This window comes from Tamandua tetradactyla, chromosome 9 (assembly GCF_023851605.1).
Source record: "Tamandua tetradactyla isolate mTamTet1 chromosome 9, mTamTet1.pri, whole genome shotgun sequence".
Lineage (NCBI taxonomy): Eukaryota > Metazoa > Chordata > Mammalia > Pilosa > Myrmecophagidae > Tamandua > Tamandua tetradactyla.
Window position 1 is genome coordinate 60,179,289 of NC_135335.1, and position 19,692 is coordinate 60,198,980.

Here is a 19,692-nt window from a genome sequence, read left to right on the forward strand (position 1 = left end):
AGCAGACCTCTACACAGATGACTCTGCCAAACATTTATAGAGGCAAACCTGCAAACTCTGCAAATGTTCCTATGCAAGAGAAAAGATAAATGCATTGTGGCAGCATCACACAATGGAATAGGAAGCATCAGGAAAGAAATGCATGGATTACAAGCACTCATGTCAATGTGCATAAATCTAAAAACCATACAGCTGAACGAAAAAAAAAAAACAAGTTGCAAAGAATATAGATCACATTTATGCAGGATGCAAAAGTAGGCAATGTATATATTTCATGTATTAGGAAGCACACGTGCAGGAATGAAATCTAACGGAATGAATGTACTCACAATGCAGAAAAGTTTTTATCTCAGAGGAAGGGATTGGTATACAACAGAGGAGCAGGGAAGGGGATCCAAAAAGGGTCAGTTTTATTTCTTCAGCAGAGTCATGGCAGTGTTCAGTCATGCGTGTGTATATCAGTATACTCTCCACTGTATAAATTATATGCTTCATAATGCTCTATATGCCAGCATCTTAAAATATGATTTGTTTCTTAAAATTATGCTTTATAGTATAATCCCCCCAAATTCTCTTTACTTTATCACTGAAGCCCTATTAGTAAATGACAACAATTTTACAAAGTACACTATCATTTAGTCCAGTTTAATCAGATATTTAGTTTTCTCGCTTATTTTGGAAGAATCTTCTATCATAGTGTTCAGCGAGCCCCTCGAAGTTTTACTTGATTTTCTACTTTTTAACTTTAAATAAAAGAATTCTCTCTGGGAATAACAAAACAAGTTAAATCTTCTGTGAAAAATAACAAGCCCAATCCCCTGGCAGAGCAATCACTATTTCCTACATATTTTATTTCCTAAAATCCTTTGGTTTGAATTTTCAAATATGTCTTTAAAATTCTTCCAATATTCTAGGCAGCTATACATCAAGAATAGCTTATTATTCCCTAGTTCTGACTCTAAGAGTCACAAATGAAACTAAATTGTGATTAATTTTCATCCTATGGAATGCTAGTTCATTAGCCAAACATGACAACTTTTGAAATGGCCCTCTGTATCTCCATCCCAAAGAGTAGTTTAAATAGAATTGAGCTGATTCAATTCTCTCCCTTGAATTTTGATCTTGTATTTAATGTTTTATTTTAGTATTAAGTGGGCTATTATGCATATAAGATTGGCTCGATATGCATTTTGTTATAGATACTCAAGACAGCAGTTTTAACAGGAAGAGAGCTTGCTGTCATCACTACTAAGGAAAGTAATACCCATAAGGTAGTACTAAGATTGGAGGTCACTTGAGGGCAAGTGATTTACTTTTCATATTCAGAGCTGTATCCCCAATGCTATTACACTGTATAGCACATAGGAAGTCCACAACTCATATGTGTTGAATAAGTGAATGAACGAATGAAATGTGCTCTGAATCCATGCTCTTACATATTTGTCATTGTTTTTGTTGACATCAGCAACCCATCCAAACAGCCATAGGTCACACTTTTCCAAATTTGGAACCAGACTGGAAGGCTCCAGCTTTTAGATAGAGCCCCAGAGGGTCCCATTAGCTTCCCAAATCCCTCAAACAACACTCAGGCTTTTAAAGAATGCAAAGAATCCCAATATTTCAGAAACTGAGGATTTTCTCTATTAATGCATTCATGTCTTTGGTGAACTTATTTTCCAGGACCAGGTTGCAAAGAAAGAAAGCAATGCTTAGTAGTACTAGGACACAGAGTCTCAGAATTACAGTGACCTTGAGCAATGTCCAACCATTCAGTAAAGAGGATTTTCATGGTGTTTTAATGCAGTATGGCTGTTACCACAAATACATTAACCAAATATCAATTTAGAAGCATCTTTTTACTACAATGTTCCCTGGCAAGGAATGGTACAAATTAATCTGTCTTCAGTTAATTTACTATGATCATAATCATCACATAACGAGAGGAAAAGAGGGGGAGGGATAAATAAGGAACATTTCTCTGTGAAAGCAGGGCATTTCCTGCCTATTTGTGTATGTGACAAGTGAGTCACAATTGTTGTTGTTTTCATAGAAATAGAGTGAAAGAGGACCAACCATCAAATACTGAATATTTTCTCAATAACAAAAACTATGCTCATTGTTCTGCACACATTTTCACATTAAATTGTTACAAAAGTCTTCTCAGGTAAGGACAACTCTCTCCTTACAGATGTATAAATGGGGTTTCTAAGCATCAGTCTATTTCCCAGTGTTACACAGTTTAAAGAAGCATAGCTAACAACAAATGCTGGGCTGCCTGTTTCAAACCCCAAGGACTTCAGCCAACCCCATGTTGCCTCCTCAAATTAGAATTTCAGTATCTGTTGGGTATTTATGACATGACGGTCATGAGTGAGTCCCAAAAGACAGAGAATTAGGGTCTTGACTTTAAATGAGGCATGCCAAAATGGCTGTGGGTACTCAAAGGGTGCATTCACACATCAGGGAAGGAAGGTTAAAGGCTAAATTTTGAATAAAGTTGGCAGCCAACTCCTCAGACAGATCTCTTCCGAAAAAATCTTGCTGAGAGTTGCATTCTCAAATAAGTGTACAAGACTGAGCAACAATGTGAGACAATTTTTAAACTTCCTCAGCTCTTGAGGTACTAAACAAACAGATGTTTGAGAAGACTGGGGCTTATGAATACAGCTTTACTGTCAACAAATTAGGCAACATCTTTGCTGCCTGCTGCTAACACAGCAATCCCTCACATTTAAAACTCTGTAATAGTTTCTCCTGGATAAAAGGAATTAGAATACATTCACATACCATGAAATGTTCAAAAAAATCAAACGATTTCTTGTGGAAAATGAGTACTGCTTGTGGTAGAAAGCCAAGTCACAAAGTTGGCTTAGCCTACCGAGTTTTATTTATCTATTTTTTTTTAAATAAGCACTATTTTCAAAATCTTACCCAGTCTCCTTTGACACAAATGAGTTTCCAGATCTTTCAAACTCTGAAATCTCTGTCAAGCACTCAGGTTCCTTGGTTTACATTTCTGTGACCTAATTCCTGGACAATGAATTCTCCAACTTGTCTTGCTGTCACTAGACTCTGAAAGCAAGTGATTTACTTTTTATTTCCCACACAGTTGGCAGTACCAAAGTTCATCACATCACTTCTTAGCTTAAAACAGCTCTGATGTTCTAAACGCTTACCCAACAAAACCCAAACGCTCTGGCCTGACATCTCTGGCCACTCCTGGAATAGCTGGGTCTCCTTTCTCCCTCTTATCTCACGCAGTCTATGCCTAAACTCTGTATTCCAAACCCACTGATTCAAAGCAACCCCTGTCCATCCCTCTGAGATTTGGTTTTACTTCGTTTCTTTCCCTGTTCCTGGTTCCCATCCTTTGACCCAAAAATATGGAGCCATTCCTGACACTTCCACTTGTGCTCTTCTCAGCACCAAGATATTTTACCATGGCACTCCCTTGGGGGATTTTTTTAACCTGTTCATACTCCTTGCTCTCCATTTGATAGTTAAACCCTTGGAGAGCAGGTGCCACTGCATCATGTTTACCTTTGAAATACAAGTGGTGCTTGTGAACATGTTGTGCCTATAGCAGTACCTAATAACCTTTTTTTTTTAAATAGAACAAATGCTTATTCCTGCTCCCAATGATTTCTCAATGTGAAACACTCTGTTCCAATGCCCTATATTTACCCCACTTTTTAGCCACATTAAATAATATCTAGACTACCTAAGGCCATTTATAATATACTATAAACCTCTTTTAAATTGTTTTCCCAAATACTAAGTCCATGCTTGACCTAAGTAGAGATTCCTATATATAAATATCTAATACGCCTTCCTTCCAAGTATCAAATCTATTTGGTAATATTGTGCTATCATCACCTAATTACTTTGATCTGCTGCTCAAGTTCAAGAAACGTCTCCTTATTAAAATATTCAGATGGGATATTCTTGGCAATAATTAAAGGCTCAAATGAGAGTAAGAACACAGGAGTGGGAAGTGGAAGCAACCTGAGGTGCTCATTTCCCATTTCACAGGAAGGAAACGGAGGCCCAGGCAACCCAAGCCACTTTCCCATAAGTCACATCTTGACCATTTTGGTGTCAAGACAGTGGTCTCCTGACACTTGGCTCCCAGACTCCTTCTGGTTTACCCCAAGTCCTCTCCCATCTTCGTAAGTTGAACACACAACATTCACAGTATATGGCAAGCTGTTTTGCATCAAAGGCTGTTAAATGCATCAAAGGCTCATTGCTATTTTATCAGGTAAGATGTCATTGGCTTCCAGTTCTCCATAATAGCCATAAACAACAAAATTAAACATGACCAACCTGGTAAAAGCTTTTGGAACCTTAGCATTGAATGAAGGCAGAGCGGACATGGGGGCTGTACAAATGGCCTTCATCGGCAGATCCTTCTTCGTCTCAGTATATTTGTACATTTAGCCATACCAGGTAGAGCAATGAGCATGGAGATACTGGACAATGCATTGATCTCCTGCTGTTCTCTGAATAATAAATACTTCTAGTAACTGATTTCTCTACCTTGATTTATTGTGCATTTCCTGTCATATACATAAGTTACTACTGCATTACTGTTCTACATTTCTGACCACACTGCATCACAAATCCAGACTCCAGCTCCTGCAGTGGGTCCAGAGATGTATTAAGTTGTCTCGTGTGAAAGGGAAATTGATCTGAGCCATCATTCATTTCATCCCCTCAGATTCTGTGTAGCTGCCTGATCTGTAGTAAGATGAAGACAACTGTGGTGCTATTCTGATGTGTCTTTTTTAGTCTGTAGTGAGTGGGATCATTTTTTAATGCTTTATAGAAGTATTAGGAACAAAACTTAACTGAAAAGATTCTCTGTATGCTCATCAAGGAGGAAGATAATATAACCATGCTCATAGAAACAGTTGGTGTGCTTGGTGCTTCTGTCTCATTTTAATCTTTTCAAAATTACAGGAGCGCATTTTTCAAATTTACAGATAAGAAAATTGAAATTCAGAGAAATTAAGTGCTCCAGTTTGCTAGCTGCCAGAATGTAATATACCAGAAACAGAATAGCTTTTAAAAAGGGGAATTTAATAAGTTGCTAGTTTATAGTTCTAAGGCTGAGAAAATGCCCCAATTAAAGCAAGTCCATAGAAATGTCCAATCTAAGGCATCCAAGGAAAGATACCTTGGATCAAGAAGGCCGATGAAGTTCAGGGTTTCTTTCTCAAGTGAGAAGGCACATGGTGAACAGGGTCAGAGTTTCTCTCTCTGGAAAGGCATGTGGTGAACACGGCACCATCTGCTAGCTTTCTCTCCTGGCTTCCCTTCACGAGGCTCCCCAGGAGGCATTTTCCTTCTTCATTTCCAAAGGTCGCTGGCTGGTGGACTCTGCTTCTCATGGCTATGTCATTCTGCTCTGCTCTCTCTGAATTGCTCATTCTCCAAAACGTTTCCTCTTTTATAGGACTTCAATAAACCAATCAAGACCCATCCAAATGGGTGGAGACATGTCATCGCCTAATCCAATTTAAAAACTACTCTTGACTAAATCATATCATCCAGGGAGATGATCTGATCACAGTTTCAAACATACAGTATTGAATAGGGATTAGTCTACCTTTATGAAATGGGATTTTGATTAAAACATGGCTTTTCTAAGGGGCATACTTCCTTTCAAACCAGCACATTAAGTGTATTTTCCAAGGCAAAGCCAGGTGATACCATAAAAATACAGTGATGAAATGAGCTATAATGTCTGGAACTGAAAACTTCATCTTCAAAATTAATAAGTTTTAAAAATGTTATATGGAAAAAATGCTATAAGGATGGGAGAAAAGAAAGAAACTAGTTTAATTCAATCTACAAATAAAGATTTCCAGTTCATTATAGATCAGAATGTTAAATTTCAATATTTATTAAAGTTAGCTTTCTTAAAACATCTGTGCTAGAATACAACACCACTAAATAAAATTTGATTCTTGGCTATTTCTATTCGTAAAATTATTATTAGGTTTTTGAAACATTTTGGAATGTTTCGGAAAGAAGTAAGGTTTTAAACTTGATAAGGAAGTGTTACAACATAGTAATTGATAAAAGAAATATATCAAATGATTATAAGCATTAAGTATGCAAACTTTTTAAGGACTGAAATTCTTGAGAGAGTTGACTCTGTTCTTCCCACAGAAATCTAGAACGATGTCTTTAATATGATAATGATGATTTTAGAGATGTAACTATTAGGACAATTAATTTACAATAGAATGTTTAATAGTTACCATGGATATATTTAATAACAATGATAATTTACATATTAACACTCTACCTCATCTTTGTTTAGAAAGAATCTGAGAAATACTTTGAAATGCAGAACTTCAAAATAGCTACAATCATTGGCATTGACGGGGAGGAAAATAAACGGAAATTCAGTTAAAAAATGTTTGCGTCCCTTAGGTGAAAATGGATTGGAGACATGTGGATGTTTGTTTGGAACATGAATCAACATGCGGATGATTGTTTAGAACACGAATCAAGATGCCATATAAAATAACACAATAGCACAGTAGTGTGGTATTTCACATATGTGTTGGGGAGTAAAGAGACCTGCACTCAAAAATTAATATCTGGTTGCTAGCAGAGGGATTTTGGGAGAGTGAACTTCCTTCTCTGCATATTAGTTTTCTCATCTACAAAATAAAATAAGACAACTCGTAGGGTAAATCAGGAGCAAATGGCATGATCTGCATAAAGCATTTAATATTGGGCCTGCCATATGGAAATTGCTCGCAATATACTGCCATTGGTTTTCCTCTGACAACTCCTACTACTACTGCTATTATTATCAACATCATCTTCTCAAAATCAGAGTGAAAGTGTACGGCAAGGTCAACCGTAGTTCCAGACACATTACACAAGCCAACTGCCCTGAAACCCAGGGTATCACTTGTTAAAAAGTAGATGCATTCGTGAAAATGAATATAATAGACATTGAAATGTAATATTCTGACCTGCAAAAGGTCTGATTAATAAATAACCTTAGTTCAAAAGAATAATTAATCATTATTAGTGATATAATAATAAATATAAATATAATATAGTTATTTTAAGTTGGAGAATATAGAGATGGAAATATTTATAGATTTAATAAGACTTCCGAAATGGCAGTAGGGTCAAAACAGTGACAAAAGTATGATTTATGTCTTCATTTATTTATTCACTGCACATTCATTGAAGAATTTCTACGTGCTAAGTACTGCTCGGATGCATACTCAGGTTCCTCCCACTTGCAGACTCCTGGAGGAAGCAGCCAAGGAACACACTTCTACTTCTTGGGGGTGAGAAGACTCAGCAAAAGCTTCATGGCGGTGAGGAGGAGGTGGTTTTGATCTAGGGTGTACATTGTACTCAGAGGAGTGACCAGGCACCCCGGGTCAGGTGGAGAAGGCTCCAAGGGCTGAACGACACCAGCAGAAAAAGAATAATCAATGATTAAGTGTCTCTATTAATGTGGAACAGCTGTAAGCTCCTGCTCTTTCTAGAAGAGAAAAAGACCTCAATGAACTTGATGGTGCTGGGAAGCATGGAGGTGGGTCTTAAGTATTCTAGAATATTCACCCTAATTTATGTAGGAAAAAACTAGGAAATTTTGAAAGAATAACCTCAACATTAAAAGGCAAGCTATAAGAGGCTAGATAATTGAACAACAACAACAAAAAAGAGATGCTTTGAGAATTTAAGAGGTTATTAAGGCAAGTAGAACAAGGGTTCATGGATAGACAAAAGAAAACTAGGAATATTTGTGGGAGAGCTTTCTGCTCTGGAATTTTCTTTATAAGGAAACTCCTTTTCTCTTATTTTAAACAAAATTAGCAAACCAGGGGGAGGAAAAAACCCTTCAAATTATATGCACATTCCCTCTGTTTTTATTTTACTCCCGCTTTTGCAATAAAACAGACATATTCTAAAAGACTATTAGGGAATGATAAATTCAATATTAATTCTGAAGAGCAAGTCATAAACTAATTGCATGTTTAAAAATGAATTTTTATTTAGGAAATCAAACAAAACTTTAGTTTAGCCCCATGAGAAATGATTATTTCCTAGCAGGAGAATTAGCAGTTTTCTCTTTCTAATTTTAATGAAAGAATATATATATATTCAATGAAAACATAAAATGCTGACAAAAATCAATCAGAAGTGATTTAAAAGCGATTGTTTTACCGACTGGCAAGCATGTAGTAAAGATCTAGAATCTTACGGTGATGAGTGATTTCAACCTTTGACCAAATAAGTATGTTTGAGAATGTGTGTTTGTATAGACATGTCTACAGAATAAAAAACTTCATTTGGAAAAAATATAAATAAGGAGTTATTTCAACATCTGAGATGCAAGCATGTTAGCAGATGTCTCCTTTCTTATTTAAAAAGGATATCTATTTGTTTAAATGCTGTGTCCCAAAGCATAATGAAAAACGTACCCAAATGCCTTGCTTTGGGGCACATTATAAGAATTATATTCACATATGATTTACTTTTTAAAGAATATTCAGTGACCATGTCTTTAAATAAATAACATCCATTTCAACAACAAAAAAATGTGATTACTTGACCTATGTAACTTCAACTAGTTCCGATAACTAACTGAACCAGCGTTCAGCATTTTCTCTAAAATAAGCCGAAGTTCTTTGCAGATGTGGAATTCTGAACATCTTTCTGTCTTTACAGATTTGTTGACATTTGGGCTCAAAGAAGTTAGTTAATAAAGAGAATGGCCTTTGAAGGCATAGACAACATTTATTTCTCCTACATCCCACTCTCCAATATGTGTCAGACTTCCATGGGAACTTCTGTTTTCATGAAATTAAATAGCCCAACGGTGTGAAAGAAACAGCCTCTCCTTATTAGCAGCAAGCATTTTTTTAATGTCTATTACATTTTGTCTTTTCAAATATTTATATAACTCCAACCACAGTATGGGCTATCTATATTATAAAAGTTTTGTTTTAGATGTCCTTATTTTACGGTAAATAATCACTCCATATTCAAGTACCACCACTTAGAATCAAAGCTACAGATCAATTTAATATGAGTCCAAATGCAGGCAAATATGCATGACAAACACAAAATGCACATTATACTTATGAATCTAATACAGATGGGCATAAACTAAAATGTATTGGTATTGAATAATGTATGTGTATGTATATCTATATGTCTTTATATCTCTCTCTATATATATAACATTACAGGTAGAAAAGCATTGCATTAATTGTCTGTTGCTATATAACTGACTACTAAAAATTCATCAGCTTAAAACAATACCCATTTATTAGCTCATTCTTTCTGTAGGTCAGAAGCACGGACTCAGCATAGCTGCTTCTCTGTTCGGCTGTCATCAAGGTTTCTGCTGGAAATGCATTCCTTTCTGTAGGCTTTGGGGAATAACTTGCTTCTAAATATCTAGGTGGTTGGCTGAATTCAAGTCCCTGTGATTGCAGGACTGAAGTGCTTGTTTTCCTGTGACTGTTGGTTAACAATGGATTTTAGCATCTGAGGCCCCCTGTATTCCTTGCCATGAGACCCCCTCCATCTTTGAATCCAGATTTGACAGAGTTATCACATGTCAAATTTTCAAATTTGTGACTTTCTTTGTCTCTGCCTTTTAGACCCATATTTAAGGGTTTTGTGTGATTAGGTCAGGCCCACCAGGTAATTCTCTTAAAGTCAGTCATGCCATAAAACAACCTAATCACAAGAGTGATATTCCTTCATGTTCACAGTCCTATAGATTATAAGTGCATCAAGGGGAAGAAAGCTTGGGGAACATCCGGGGATTCTGCCTACCCTAAGTAGCAGTTTTTGTTTGTTTGTTTGTTTGTTTTCACAGCTAATAATCCTTGGAACCTGGCTGGGGAAGGGTAGATTATTGAAGATCAGGACAAATCTGGACTCCTTAGATTAATCAAGAGCTAAGGAGACTGGCATAGACAAAAATGCTAAAGAGCGTTTATTTTATTTAGTCAGAGTTCACCCAAATGCCATCCAGGAACAGAGGCATCATGAGGAAAAATGCTAACACTTAATTCCAAAGATTTTCAATCATCATTTCCTTAGTTACTTAAAAAGCATATACCGAGCAAAAGTAGCATGGTGGGCCCAATGGTCCAGGGGCTATAGGAATGAATTTGTCAAGTTCATTGCCCTGACAAGGCTCGCAGTCTAGATGACTGATAATGCTTCGATAACCACACATTGGTCTGAGTTCTGGAAGCTACTATATGTATTTCAATATTTAGAAAAGTCTGTGAAGAGTTTAAGAGACCATGTTCTGATCTGCAGCTACTTACAGCATAGGTACTTGGCTGCAGATGTGCATATGTTGCAATAACAGATACCCCCAGATTACCCATCTCTACCCAAATTCTCAGTAAACTTATTTCCTATTCAATGAACTATTATGATGTTGAATGGTGTAAATGTATACGATTAACATTTCTTCAGTACATTTACATGTTGATGTTACTACCAGGAAATAGGTCTTTGGAATCAGATGGGATAATTTCCCATCATCCAACAAAGGCAGAAGAAAAAACAAACTATATTTATTAGCACTTCCATCATTTCTATGAAAATATCCCTGAAAAATATTTAATTTTGTTTCATTTCCCTTAATAAATTCTCCCACCTCTCTAGTAGCCAGGAGAGGGATTAATTAATATCTAAGTCATCATAGACTCCTGTTCCTTTCCTCCTTTTTAAAAAATAGTTCATGTCCTGTATTTTTTAGCTTAAAAATTCTTTTAGATGTGTGGGTGGGGTTAGTCTATCACTCTTAATAAAGACTTGAATTTCCAAAGATGCATTTTTGAAACTGAGCAAACAATTAGCTAATGACAGGAAATGAATACTGAAGGCTGGGTGTTAGTTGTTCTCCAGTGAAATAACAGCAAATTGCTTATATTATACAAATGCAGATTTGCACATTAGAGATTTCCAAACTAAAAATATTTATGCCTGATTAAGTCTGATATTATACAGCACTATAGAGCAAGGGGACTTAATTAGGCAGTGTGGTCTGCACTCAACACTATTAGTTAATGCATATTAAACAAACAGTTATTGATTATGATTCATGGACTGAGTGCTAAGGTTGCAAAGTATATTCTAGAGAGAGAGTCAGAGAGGTAAATATTTACATCAGGTATAAAGAAGCTAACGTTGTCATAGTATTATTTTTCTGACTGCTTTAGTAATGCACTGATGTGTTGTATTCAAGACATTGTGCACATAAGAAATCAAGTCCAGATAAATCAAAGTGATGAAGGTGAAACATTTTAAGAATTCCACAGGTAATCTCACTGAGGCACCGTCTGAAATGCAGCCTTCTCTAATGGTGCTCAGCCAGTCTACTTCACTTTCAGGTACCATTTGGTCCCTAGCTGCTGAGCTTCTTTTCCTCATCAAAATTTCCTCCAGCTGCACATAGGCCAACATGGACCTCTAGCACCCGCCACTGGATGTTACAGATTTTGTGCCACTTACTTCATAGTGTGTAGACTGGGAACCCAATTTATGGTCCAGTGTAAATTGATCCAGTCATAAATTAAAGATTGAGGCACAGGGACCAAAATGGCTCCAAGATTTCCTCCTCTCAGGGGGTGAGAACGGGTGAAACAACATAAAAATGTACATTTATTTTTTTACAAAAATCTCAGGCAGAAGAGTGAGAAATAGGAGTGCGCAGGACAAAACAGATGGATACAGAAAGCTGCAGAAGTCTTGCTGGAAGTGAATTTTATTGGTTGTGGTTAAGGTTGGCTAAGATTTTATAGTTTTATAAGATTTTTAATCGTTTTCTTATCAGATGCAGCTTCATGCAAAACAAGAATTTGGTTTTCACTTCATTAAAATGACAATGTTTTCTTGGATTATTTGTTTGCTCTTTGTGAGAAGCTATAAAAGGTTTTTTAACCATCTGAATACTCTACCTAGATGACAAAGATTCTGTATCTTATCAGACCAGTATACTTATTGATATGTATTTTGACCATCTCCTTCCTTATTATTTCAGACAAAAATGCTTCCTCACTTTCTAAAAGATGGTCTTTTAAAAATCATGTTAACTCTTCTATTTACTTTCAAACTTTTATGTCACCTTTATCAAATAAAAAACCAAAACCAAAAAAAAAAAAAAACAACTCAGGCAGAAAGATTAGAAATATAAATTTAAAAGGTTAAAAGGTAGACATACCAGTAGTCAAATAGAAGACTTCAAAACAAAGTAAATGTTGGTTCACTGGTGTACATGGACCCATAAAATCTGGAAGGCTCAGCTTCTCCAGAGGTACTCACCATTAAGAAAAGCTTTCAACACATACAAACACTTGGAGGCATGCTAATACCCCCTCGCAAATATTATTTTTCTCCCTACCTTATATTCACCACTTTCAACCAGTCAGCTAACCTTATGAAAATAATTTCAAGTGAATATAACTCACTTTCCTTCACTTTACCCTTCTTCCTCTGGCTAATTGGAATGTTTAGAAAAGTCTGTGCACAGCTTAAGGGATCACAACGTACTTACTTATAACTACTTACATCCTAGATCTTTTGATGCAGAAGCTGATATGCTTCTCATATCCTAAATAAAGCTTTGCAAATGAAAATAATATTTCATCCAAGGAACCAAGTTTAACAGCACAGGGTATAATGAGTCCCATTTAAAGGTCTGCCACTGTTTAGCCAAAGAAAAGAACAATGTTTAGAGACTAATGGCAAGTGCCTCTAATAGGAAATGGGACAATTACAAATTCACTGTTACAGTGATACAATATTTTAGAGCAAGGGATACAAAGAGGCTTTAATTCTTCTATGACAGAGAAGGTTAGGAAACCACCAAACTCATGCTCCTGCTTCAGGAGCAGAATGGCTGTAGATCCCAAGGCTGAGAATCCCTGCCCACTTCTGTTCTGAGGCCACGTAGCAGGTTTTCACCCAGGGGCTGTGACATTCCTTTATCACAGTACAATGATGGAGCCAACAGTGCACTTGACAATGAAGCCAAAGGGTGGGCAGGGCCTCCAGACAGAAGAGAAAGGGCCCTGCAACTCCTTGAGGAGGGAAAGTGGGCCCCCAACCCACAACCCCTGCCTGGGTCTGTTACATGAATGAAGTGATACTGAGTTAAGTCACTGAAATTTTTGAGTTTATTTGCACAGCAGCCACTGTTTACCTAACCTAGAAACTGTCCTAAAACTGAAGGGTATCAAGAACATAATATCGAATAAGGCGATGGGAAAGCACGTAGATTTTTGAAAAATGAAAGTAAAGTATTATAGGGCTTCATTTAATTTCCATCCCCAGCATACACACACACAGACATATTTGGATATATTCTTAAATAAGAAAATGTGTCCTAAGGAAGAGAATTTATTTTGTGGTCAAGAGACTTTTTTTTTTTTTTTTAATATTTCATGATCTCAAACAACCCTCAAATTGTATAATCACTCGTTATCTATGGATTGATACTTGTATTTACATACGGGAAACTGCATGCATGGTTGGTACTTTAGAAGCACTTTCATAATTTAATATCATCTATTAAGCAAACAACATAGATCACATCAAAATGTTCTCTCTTTCGTTTTAGGAACCTGCAACTCTGGAACCATTTAGAGAAAAAGAAACAAATAGGGAAATTGTGATCTAGCATCTCTTGTTTTCCACCAAGTCAAGCAAAGCCTTCCTTTGTGGAAAATTATGCATATTTTTTTTGCATCGGGGCAGGCATTCATTTTGTTTAAAGTGTTTTAGTGCAAATCAGACCATTTCAGACGCCTTCTGGACATCTAAATCGGATCACTTACAATCCCTTTCCAACATCTGGCTAATGTTGCAATTGCACTGCCCCCTTCGCGAGGAGGAGATAACCTCTGCAATTCACTCTTAACCGCTCTCAAAGCACAGAGCCGAAGGGGCGGGGATTCCCATACCTTATGCTGCTCATGCTACCAGTTTCCGATCCCAGCTTGCATCGCTCTAGCTGGCTGGCTACAATCTGACGTTCAGCCTCCAGCTCTCGGGTCAGTCTTTCAAACTGTAATTCCTGAAATGAAACCACAAAAAAGATGAGTTCTATCATCCGTGTAAAAAGTGGAATTCAGACCAAAATTATCCTAATAATTGAAAGGGAAAAAAATATGATTCCCAAGATGTCAAATTTCAGAAGTAGAGGATCTACCTGGAATAAAGAAGAACTTGAAGTTCAGAGAGACCCGAATTTATATTCACAGTCCTGTGACCCACCAGCTGTGGGTCCTTGAATAAGCTATGCAATGCAATTTTCACTTTCAACATCTGTAAAACGCATTTAAAGATATTTATTTCATAAGGTAGAGGTGAGGATTAATTGAGATTCTGCTAGAGAAAAAGCAGCCTATCCTATGTTCAGTGTATTATCAGCACCCAATGAATGCTTATATTCCTGATGCCAAAAGTGTAACACATATAAAGAAAATTAGTTTCCTATTATCCTTTATAGTATTGTGCTTATTTCCTACTGGTCTTCTTGCTGTCTCTGTATATTAATTTGACCACTGCTTCCATATTACAGATTTTTAAAAAATAATGTTTTAAACTAACACCTTTCATGATTTAAATTCCAGCAGAACAGCAATGATTATTCTATACAGTCTAATTACTAAGTGAATAATTCTTACATATCTGATACATCACCAATTGAACCAATGTAAAACAAGAAAAATAATTCATTCAGCACTTCGAAGATCTCAACTGTTCCAACTACAAGACATTTTTGGACCATATTTTAGTCTTTATATTTTATTTGTATGTACACCCAGGTTTTATAATTTTTGTGAACATAATTAAAACAAATCACGTATTTTAACAAAAACTTTCAGGAAAAGCTCTTACAATGTCCCATTCAACTTCTTTTTAAGGTAGATTATCTACAGTTTTCCCTATCCCCATGAGAAAACAGGAATGTTTTCTCAATGAAAAATAAGATAAGAGTCAGTTTAGGAGAATCTAAGGTACTTGAAACTCCTAAAGGGTAAGGGATTTGTCCTTCCAGAAAATATAGGTGTACTTTATTGGCTGGTGCATCTTCTACGTATATTAAAAATACCCTGACTTTTTAATAAGAGCAGTACTGTGATTATTGTTTTTAACTTATTTCAGAGATCTAAGTTAAGAGACACTTTGCCAACAAGAACTCAACTTCTGTCTTTAGGAAGCTAAGATTGAGGAAGCATGTTGCTTTTAAAGTTCCAGTTTTTATTCTTCCCTATTCTGACAGACATCAAGTTTATTTTTTTAAGGAACAAATCCCAAGACCTCTGCTGAATGGACTTTATAAACTTCCTTCTTCTTACCAGATGTTCTACCCAAATGTTTTGAGCAGTTCCTTCCCACAACAAATATCTATGTTCTAAAAGACCTTTCATTTCCAGGTTTTACAATCTATCTTATCATAAATGTGTCTGTGTTACACAGGAAAACTAACTCATACCTTTGGTTGATGAGACCTTAAAATGTGCTACTTAGATGCCCCACAGAATTCCTTATAAGTGTATGGAAAGTTATATTTTGAATTTACATTGTCTAATGTAACTTGCGATATCTCCATATGACATAGTAGTCAAATATGGTGAGTCTGATTTGGGATTCATAAATCTCAGCTTCCTGCTAAGATGGATTTCTTAGGTGGGTTGCCTTCAGTTTGGTTTTGCTGCATGTTTGTTTTTTGTTTTGTTTTGTTTTGCTTTTGTATGGTATATGGTCACATTTCATTATTTTCCATGTAAGTATCCCCTTATTGCAGCCCCATTCGTTGAATTTGTGTTTGTTTATTTGGTTTCTGTTTTGCTTGTTTGTTTTGGGGAAGTGCATGGACCAGGAATCAAACCTGGGTCTCCCACATGGCAGGCGAGAATTCTATCACTGAACTACCCTTGCATCCCCTCGCTGTATGTTCTTGCCACATCAGTCTCTTGGGAGGGAGGGGATGGAAGATGACCTTATCACTTGCAAGCTGCCTTCCAACCCTGCAGCTATCAATTCCAGTGAACTTTATCTGTCCTAGTCTGCTGGGGCTGCTGTAACAGATACCACACACTGGACAGCTTAAATGAGAGGAACCCATTGCAGCACAGAATTAGAGGTTAGAAGTCCAACATCAAGGGGCTGGCAGGGCCATGCTTTCTCTGAAGTTTGGGGCATTCTGGTGGTAGCTTCCTAGAAGCCCATGACTCAGTCTCTGCCTCCATCATGTGGCTGGCTGTCTCCTTTTGTCTCCTCCTCAACTCCTACTACCAAGCCCTAATTCCTTTGCTTATACTAACTTCAGTCATACTGCATTGAGGCTCACCCTGACTCATTTTGGCTTCACCTTAATAGGATCATCCACTTTAAGAATGAGTTCACATACACAGCACCAGGGGTTAGGACTTACATATGTCTCTTTGGGGGGACCTGATTCAGTCCATAACATCATCCCTTTGGCAGATCTTTATTTCCATGTGGTCTCATTTTCCTCCTGTCTAAAATACCTCATATAGTATTTCTTGTAGTGCAGTTCTTTTGGTAATGCATTATTTAAAATTTCCATGCTCCAAAGATGTCTTTATTCCACCTTCATTTTCTAAAGACATATTCACATCACTGTCTCTCATTTGCATTGTTTATGACACACAAAAAAATCACCCTTTGTGATGGTCCTTTATTTTTTCTGCCAGTCTTTTAGATTTTCTCTTTATCACTAGTGCTGAATATTTTGATTACATTGTTCCTTGGGGTAGTTTATTCATAATTCTCATGCTTGGGGTTCACTGAGCTTCTTGGATTTCTAACAAATTTTGATTCCAACAAATTTTGTTCCCAACAAATTTGGATAATTTTCAGCCATTATTATTTCTTCATTTTTAAATTTTTCTGTTCCTTGCTCTCTCTTCTCCTTCAGTGTCTCCAATCCAATGTAAATCAGTCTGCTGAAATTGCTCCATAGCTCATGGATGCTCTTTTCCATTTTCTAAAATTCTTTTTTCTCTTCATGTTTCATTTTGGCTGGTTTCCATTGCTGCCTTCAAGAACACCGATCTTTCCTTCTGCAATGTATAATCTACCTTTAGCTCCTCCAATGTACTCTTCTCTTAGAGAGTAGAGAACACTGATGAATCAAACATTCTTAGAAGTTTCATTTGGATCCTTTTATATCTTCCATATACTTAACTTTTCAAACATATAGAACCCAGTTATAATTGTCTTAATGTCTATACTTGTCAATTCTAGCACCTATGTTAGTTTTAACTGATTAAAGCACCTCCTCATTCTGCCCCTCTGCTTGCCTAGTGGTCTTTGATTGAACATCAGGCATTATGAATTTTACCGTGCTGAGCGCTGAAAATCTTTGTATTCTTAAAGAAACTTTGAGCTCCGTTCAGAGGTATAGTAAAGTTACTGGAAACAATCTGATACTTTTGAGTTTTGCTTTTAAGATTTCTTAGAAGGGGAACAGTATAGCATTTAATCGGGGGCTAATTATTCCACACCACTGAGGCAAGACCTTTTGAGTAATCTACTCAATGTCCCATGGACTGTGGCGTTTCTAGTTTGGTGGGTACAGGCACAATTTTCCTGGCTCTATGTGATTTCCAGCTACTCTTTCCAGATGGCTCCTTCGCCAGCTTCAAGTAGTTTCCTTTCAGGAATTTCTTGATCAGTTCCCTGTAAAATATTCTAAAGGGATCCTCTACAGACCTCTAGGGTTCTCTACTGAGCAGTGATTGCTTTTCTGGTACTCTACCCTATAAACTCTAGCTGCCTTTGCCTTCCAAATTCTCAGCTCCATCAACTTAGGGAGTCCTTAGGCTTCACCTGAGTTCCCCCACTCCCTACATCACAAGGAAATTCTCAACCCAAGGCAATCATTGGGATGACATGGCTGCTGCCTACCTCCCAGGAATCACTGACTCTTATTGTCTAATGTTCAGGGTTCTGAAAACTGGTGTCTCATATATTTTGTCTTGATGTTTTTGTTTATTTTTTCATGTGGTAAATTACTTCCAGACCTTCTTATTCCATCTCAGCCAAAAAGCGGAAGTCCTCCTAAAGTTTGTAGGAATTCACAATTTTTATTCAAGCTTGATTTTGACTTAAAAGCTTTCAGCATAATAAACACAGGATTCTTGTACCTGAAGATTGATTTGCTTTGTAAATGCATGCTTTCAGCATATTTAAAATATCCATACAAAATGAACCCCAAACCAGCTAAGTACTTAATTTTTTGTTTTCTTTAATGATTGTCACCTTTATAATGTTAAAAATAGACAGTTACTTGTTTATTTTATTTGCATGTTGACTTTTTAGTTGAACTGACCTTTTCTTTATTAAAACAGACTGCATCAATGGGTTGCCTTTTAAAAAATGTCCATTCAATACATGTTTACTTTCTCATTATGCATATAAATGCACATGTGCATATGAAACAACCAAGCAATGAATTGATTACCCTCCCCATGCCTGATTGAAGAGTACATATTAAATGTCAAGATACATAGGGAACAAGATGGTTTTCTCTTCATCATCTAAAATCCTATGTTTATTTTACATAACACAAAATATTATAATAAAATTGGAGACTAGAATTTTTACTGAGCACTTTCTATCGAACCCTGGTTGGGTAGCATGCAATCTCTGTGAGACAGAAACTTTTTCTGCTGGGCTGTTGCTGAATATTAAGCATCTAGGGACATCCTTGCCCCTACCAGGTGCTCAATAATTCTGTGGCATAAAATGTGCTCAGCACTGAGCCAACTGTTCTACAGCCATCATCTTGCATAAACATCATTAAATTGCTATTCCTAGTTTCTGTTTTTTTTTTCCCCTCATTTTTACAAAAATGTTAAGGTAATTAGGGTGAAGAGATGAGCTACGGCCAGAAAAAGAAAACCTTCTTTCAGAAGCAAGATGGAGAATGAGGTCAAGGAAAGGATTTTAGGCTCTCTGGATGCTGAGCGATGAAATATCAAAGGAAATAATGTTGGATTATTTCAACATTCCTCAAATTTTCAAATTACTTTATTTTAAAGACCATTACAGTGCATTAACTAAATTTTTCTGATCTGACCCCATCCAAGCATCTAAAAGCTCATATGGAGGGGCTCTTTTTGCCATGCCACATCATTGAGGCTGGGACCTTTCAGTTCCTAGTCATCCTGGCATGGTATTAAGCTTGGAATTGATAATTAGAGGAGCTGCAACTGAGATTCTCAAACTTCGGGCCTCAAATGGTCTGAAGATCTAGACTAGTCAAGGCATTGTCACAACAGATGAGTTTCTGTTACACCAAGAAATGCTTAGATATGGTGTAGGTGGAAAAATGGCTTTCTCCAGTTCTAGCAGTTTGGTGTGTAAAGGCAAGAGAGAAGGCAGACCCCTCAGACCAAACAAGTACATGAATTTCTTAGAGAATTTGAGATGGAAGAACATTCAAGAGAAGGATACTGCTAATCAAGCCAGGCATATACAAAAGAAACCAATTAGAAAAATAAAATAGGTGGATATATTTGGAGAAATGGGTAATACTGGTTGTGGTGGCTAATTTTATGGGGTCAACTTGGCTAGTTTATGGTGACCAGTTGTTTAGTCAAAGGCTCATCTGAGTGTTGCTGGAAGGTTCTTTGT

The 19,692-nt window shown here is 36.7% G+C and overlaps 1 protein-coding gene across 1 annotated transcript in view; it reads right to left on the reverse strand.

Moving 5' to 3' along the window:
* CTNND2 (catenin delta 2) overlaps positions 1-19,692 on the reverse strand; it is a 990,776-nt gene that overhangs the window by 610,666 nt on the left and 360,418 nt on the right. Inside the window, exon 3 of the mRNA XM_077116860.1 lies at positions 13,983-14,095. Coding sequence (XP_076972975.1) covers positions 13,983-14,095 — 113 coding nt within the window. The remainder of the gene's footprint in view (positions 1-13,982; positions 14,096-19,692) is intronic.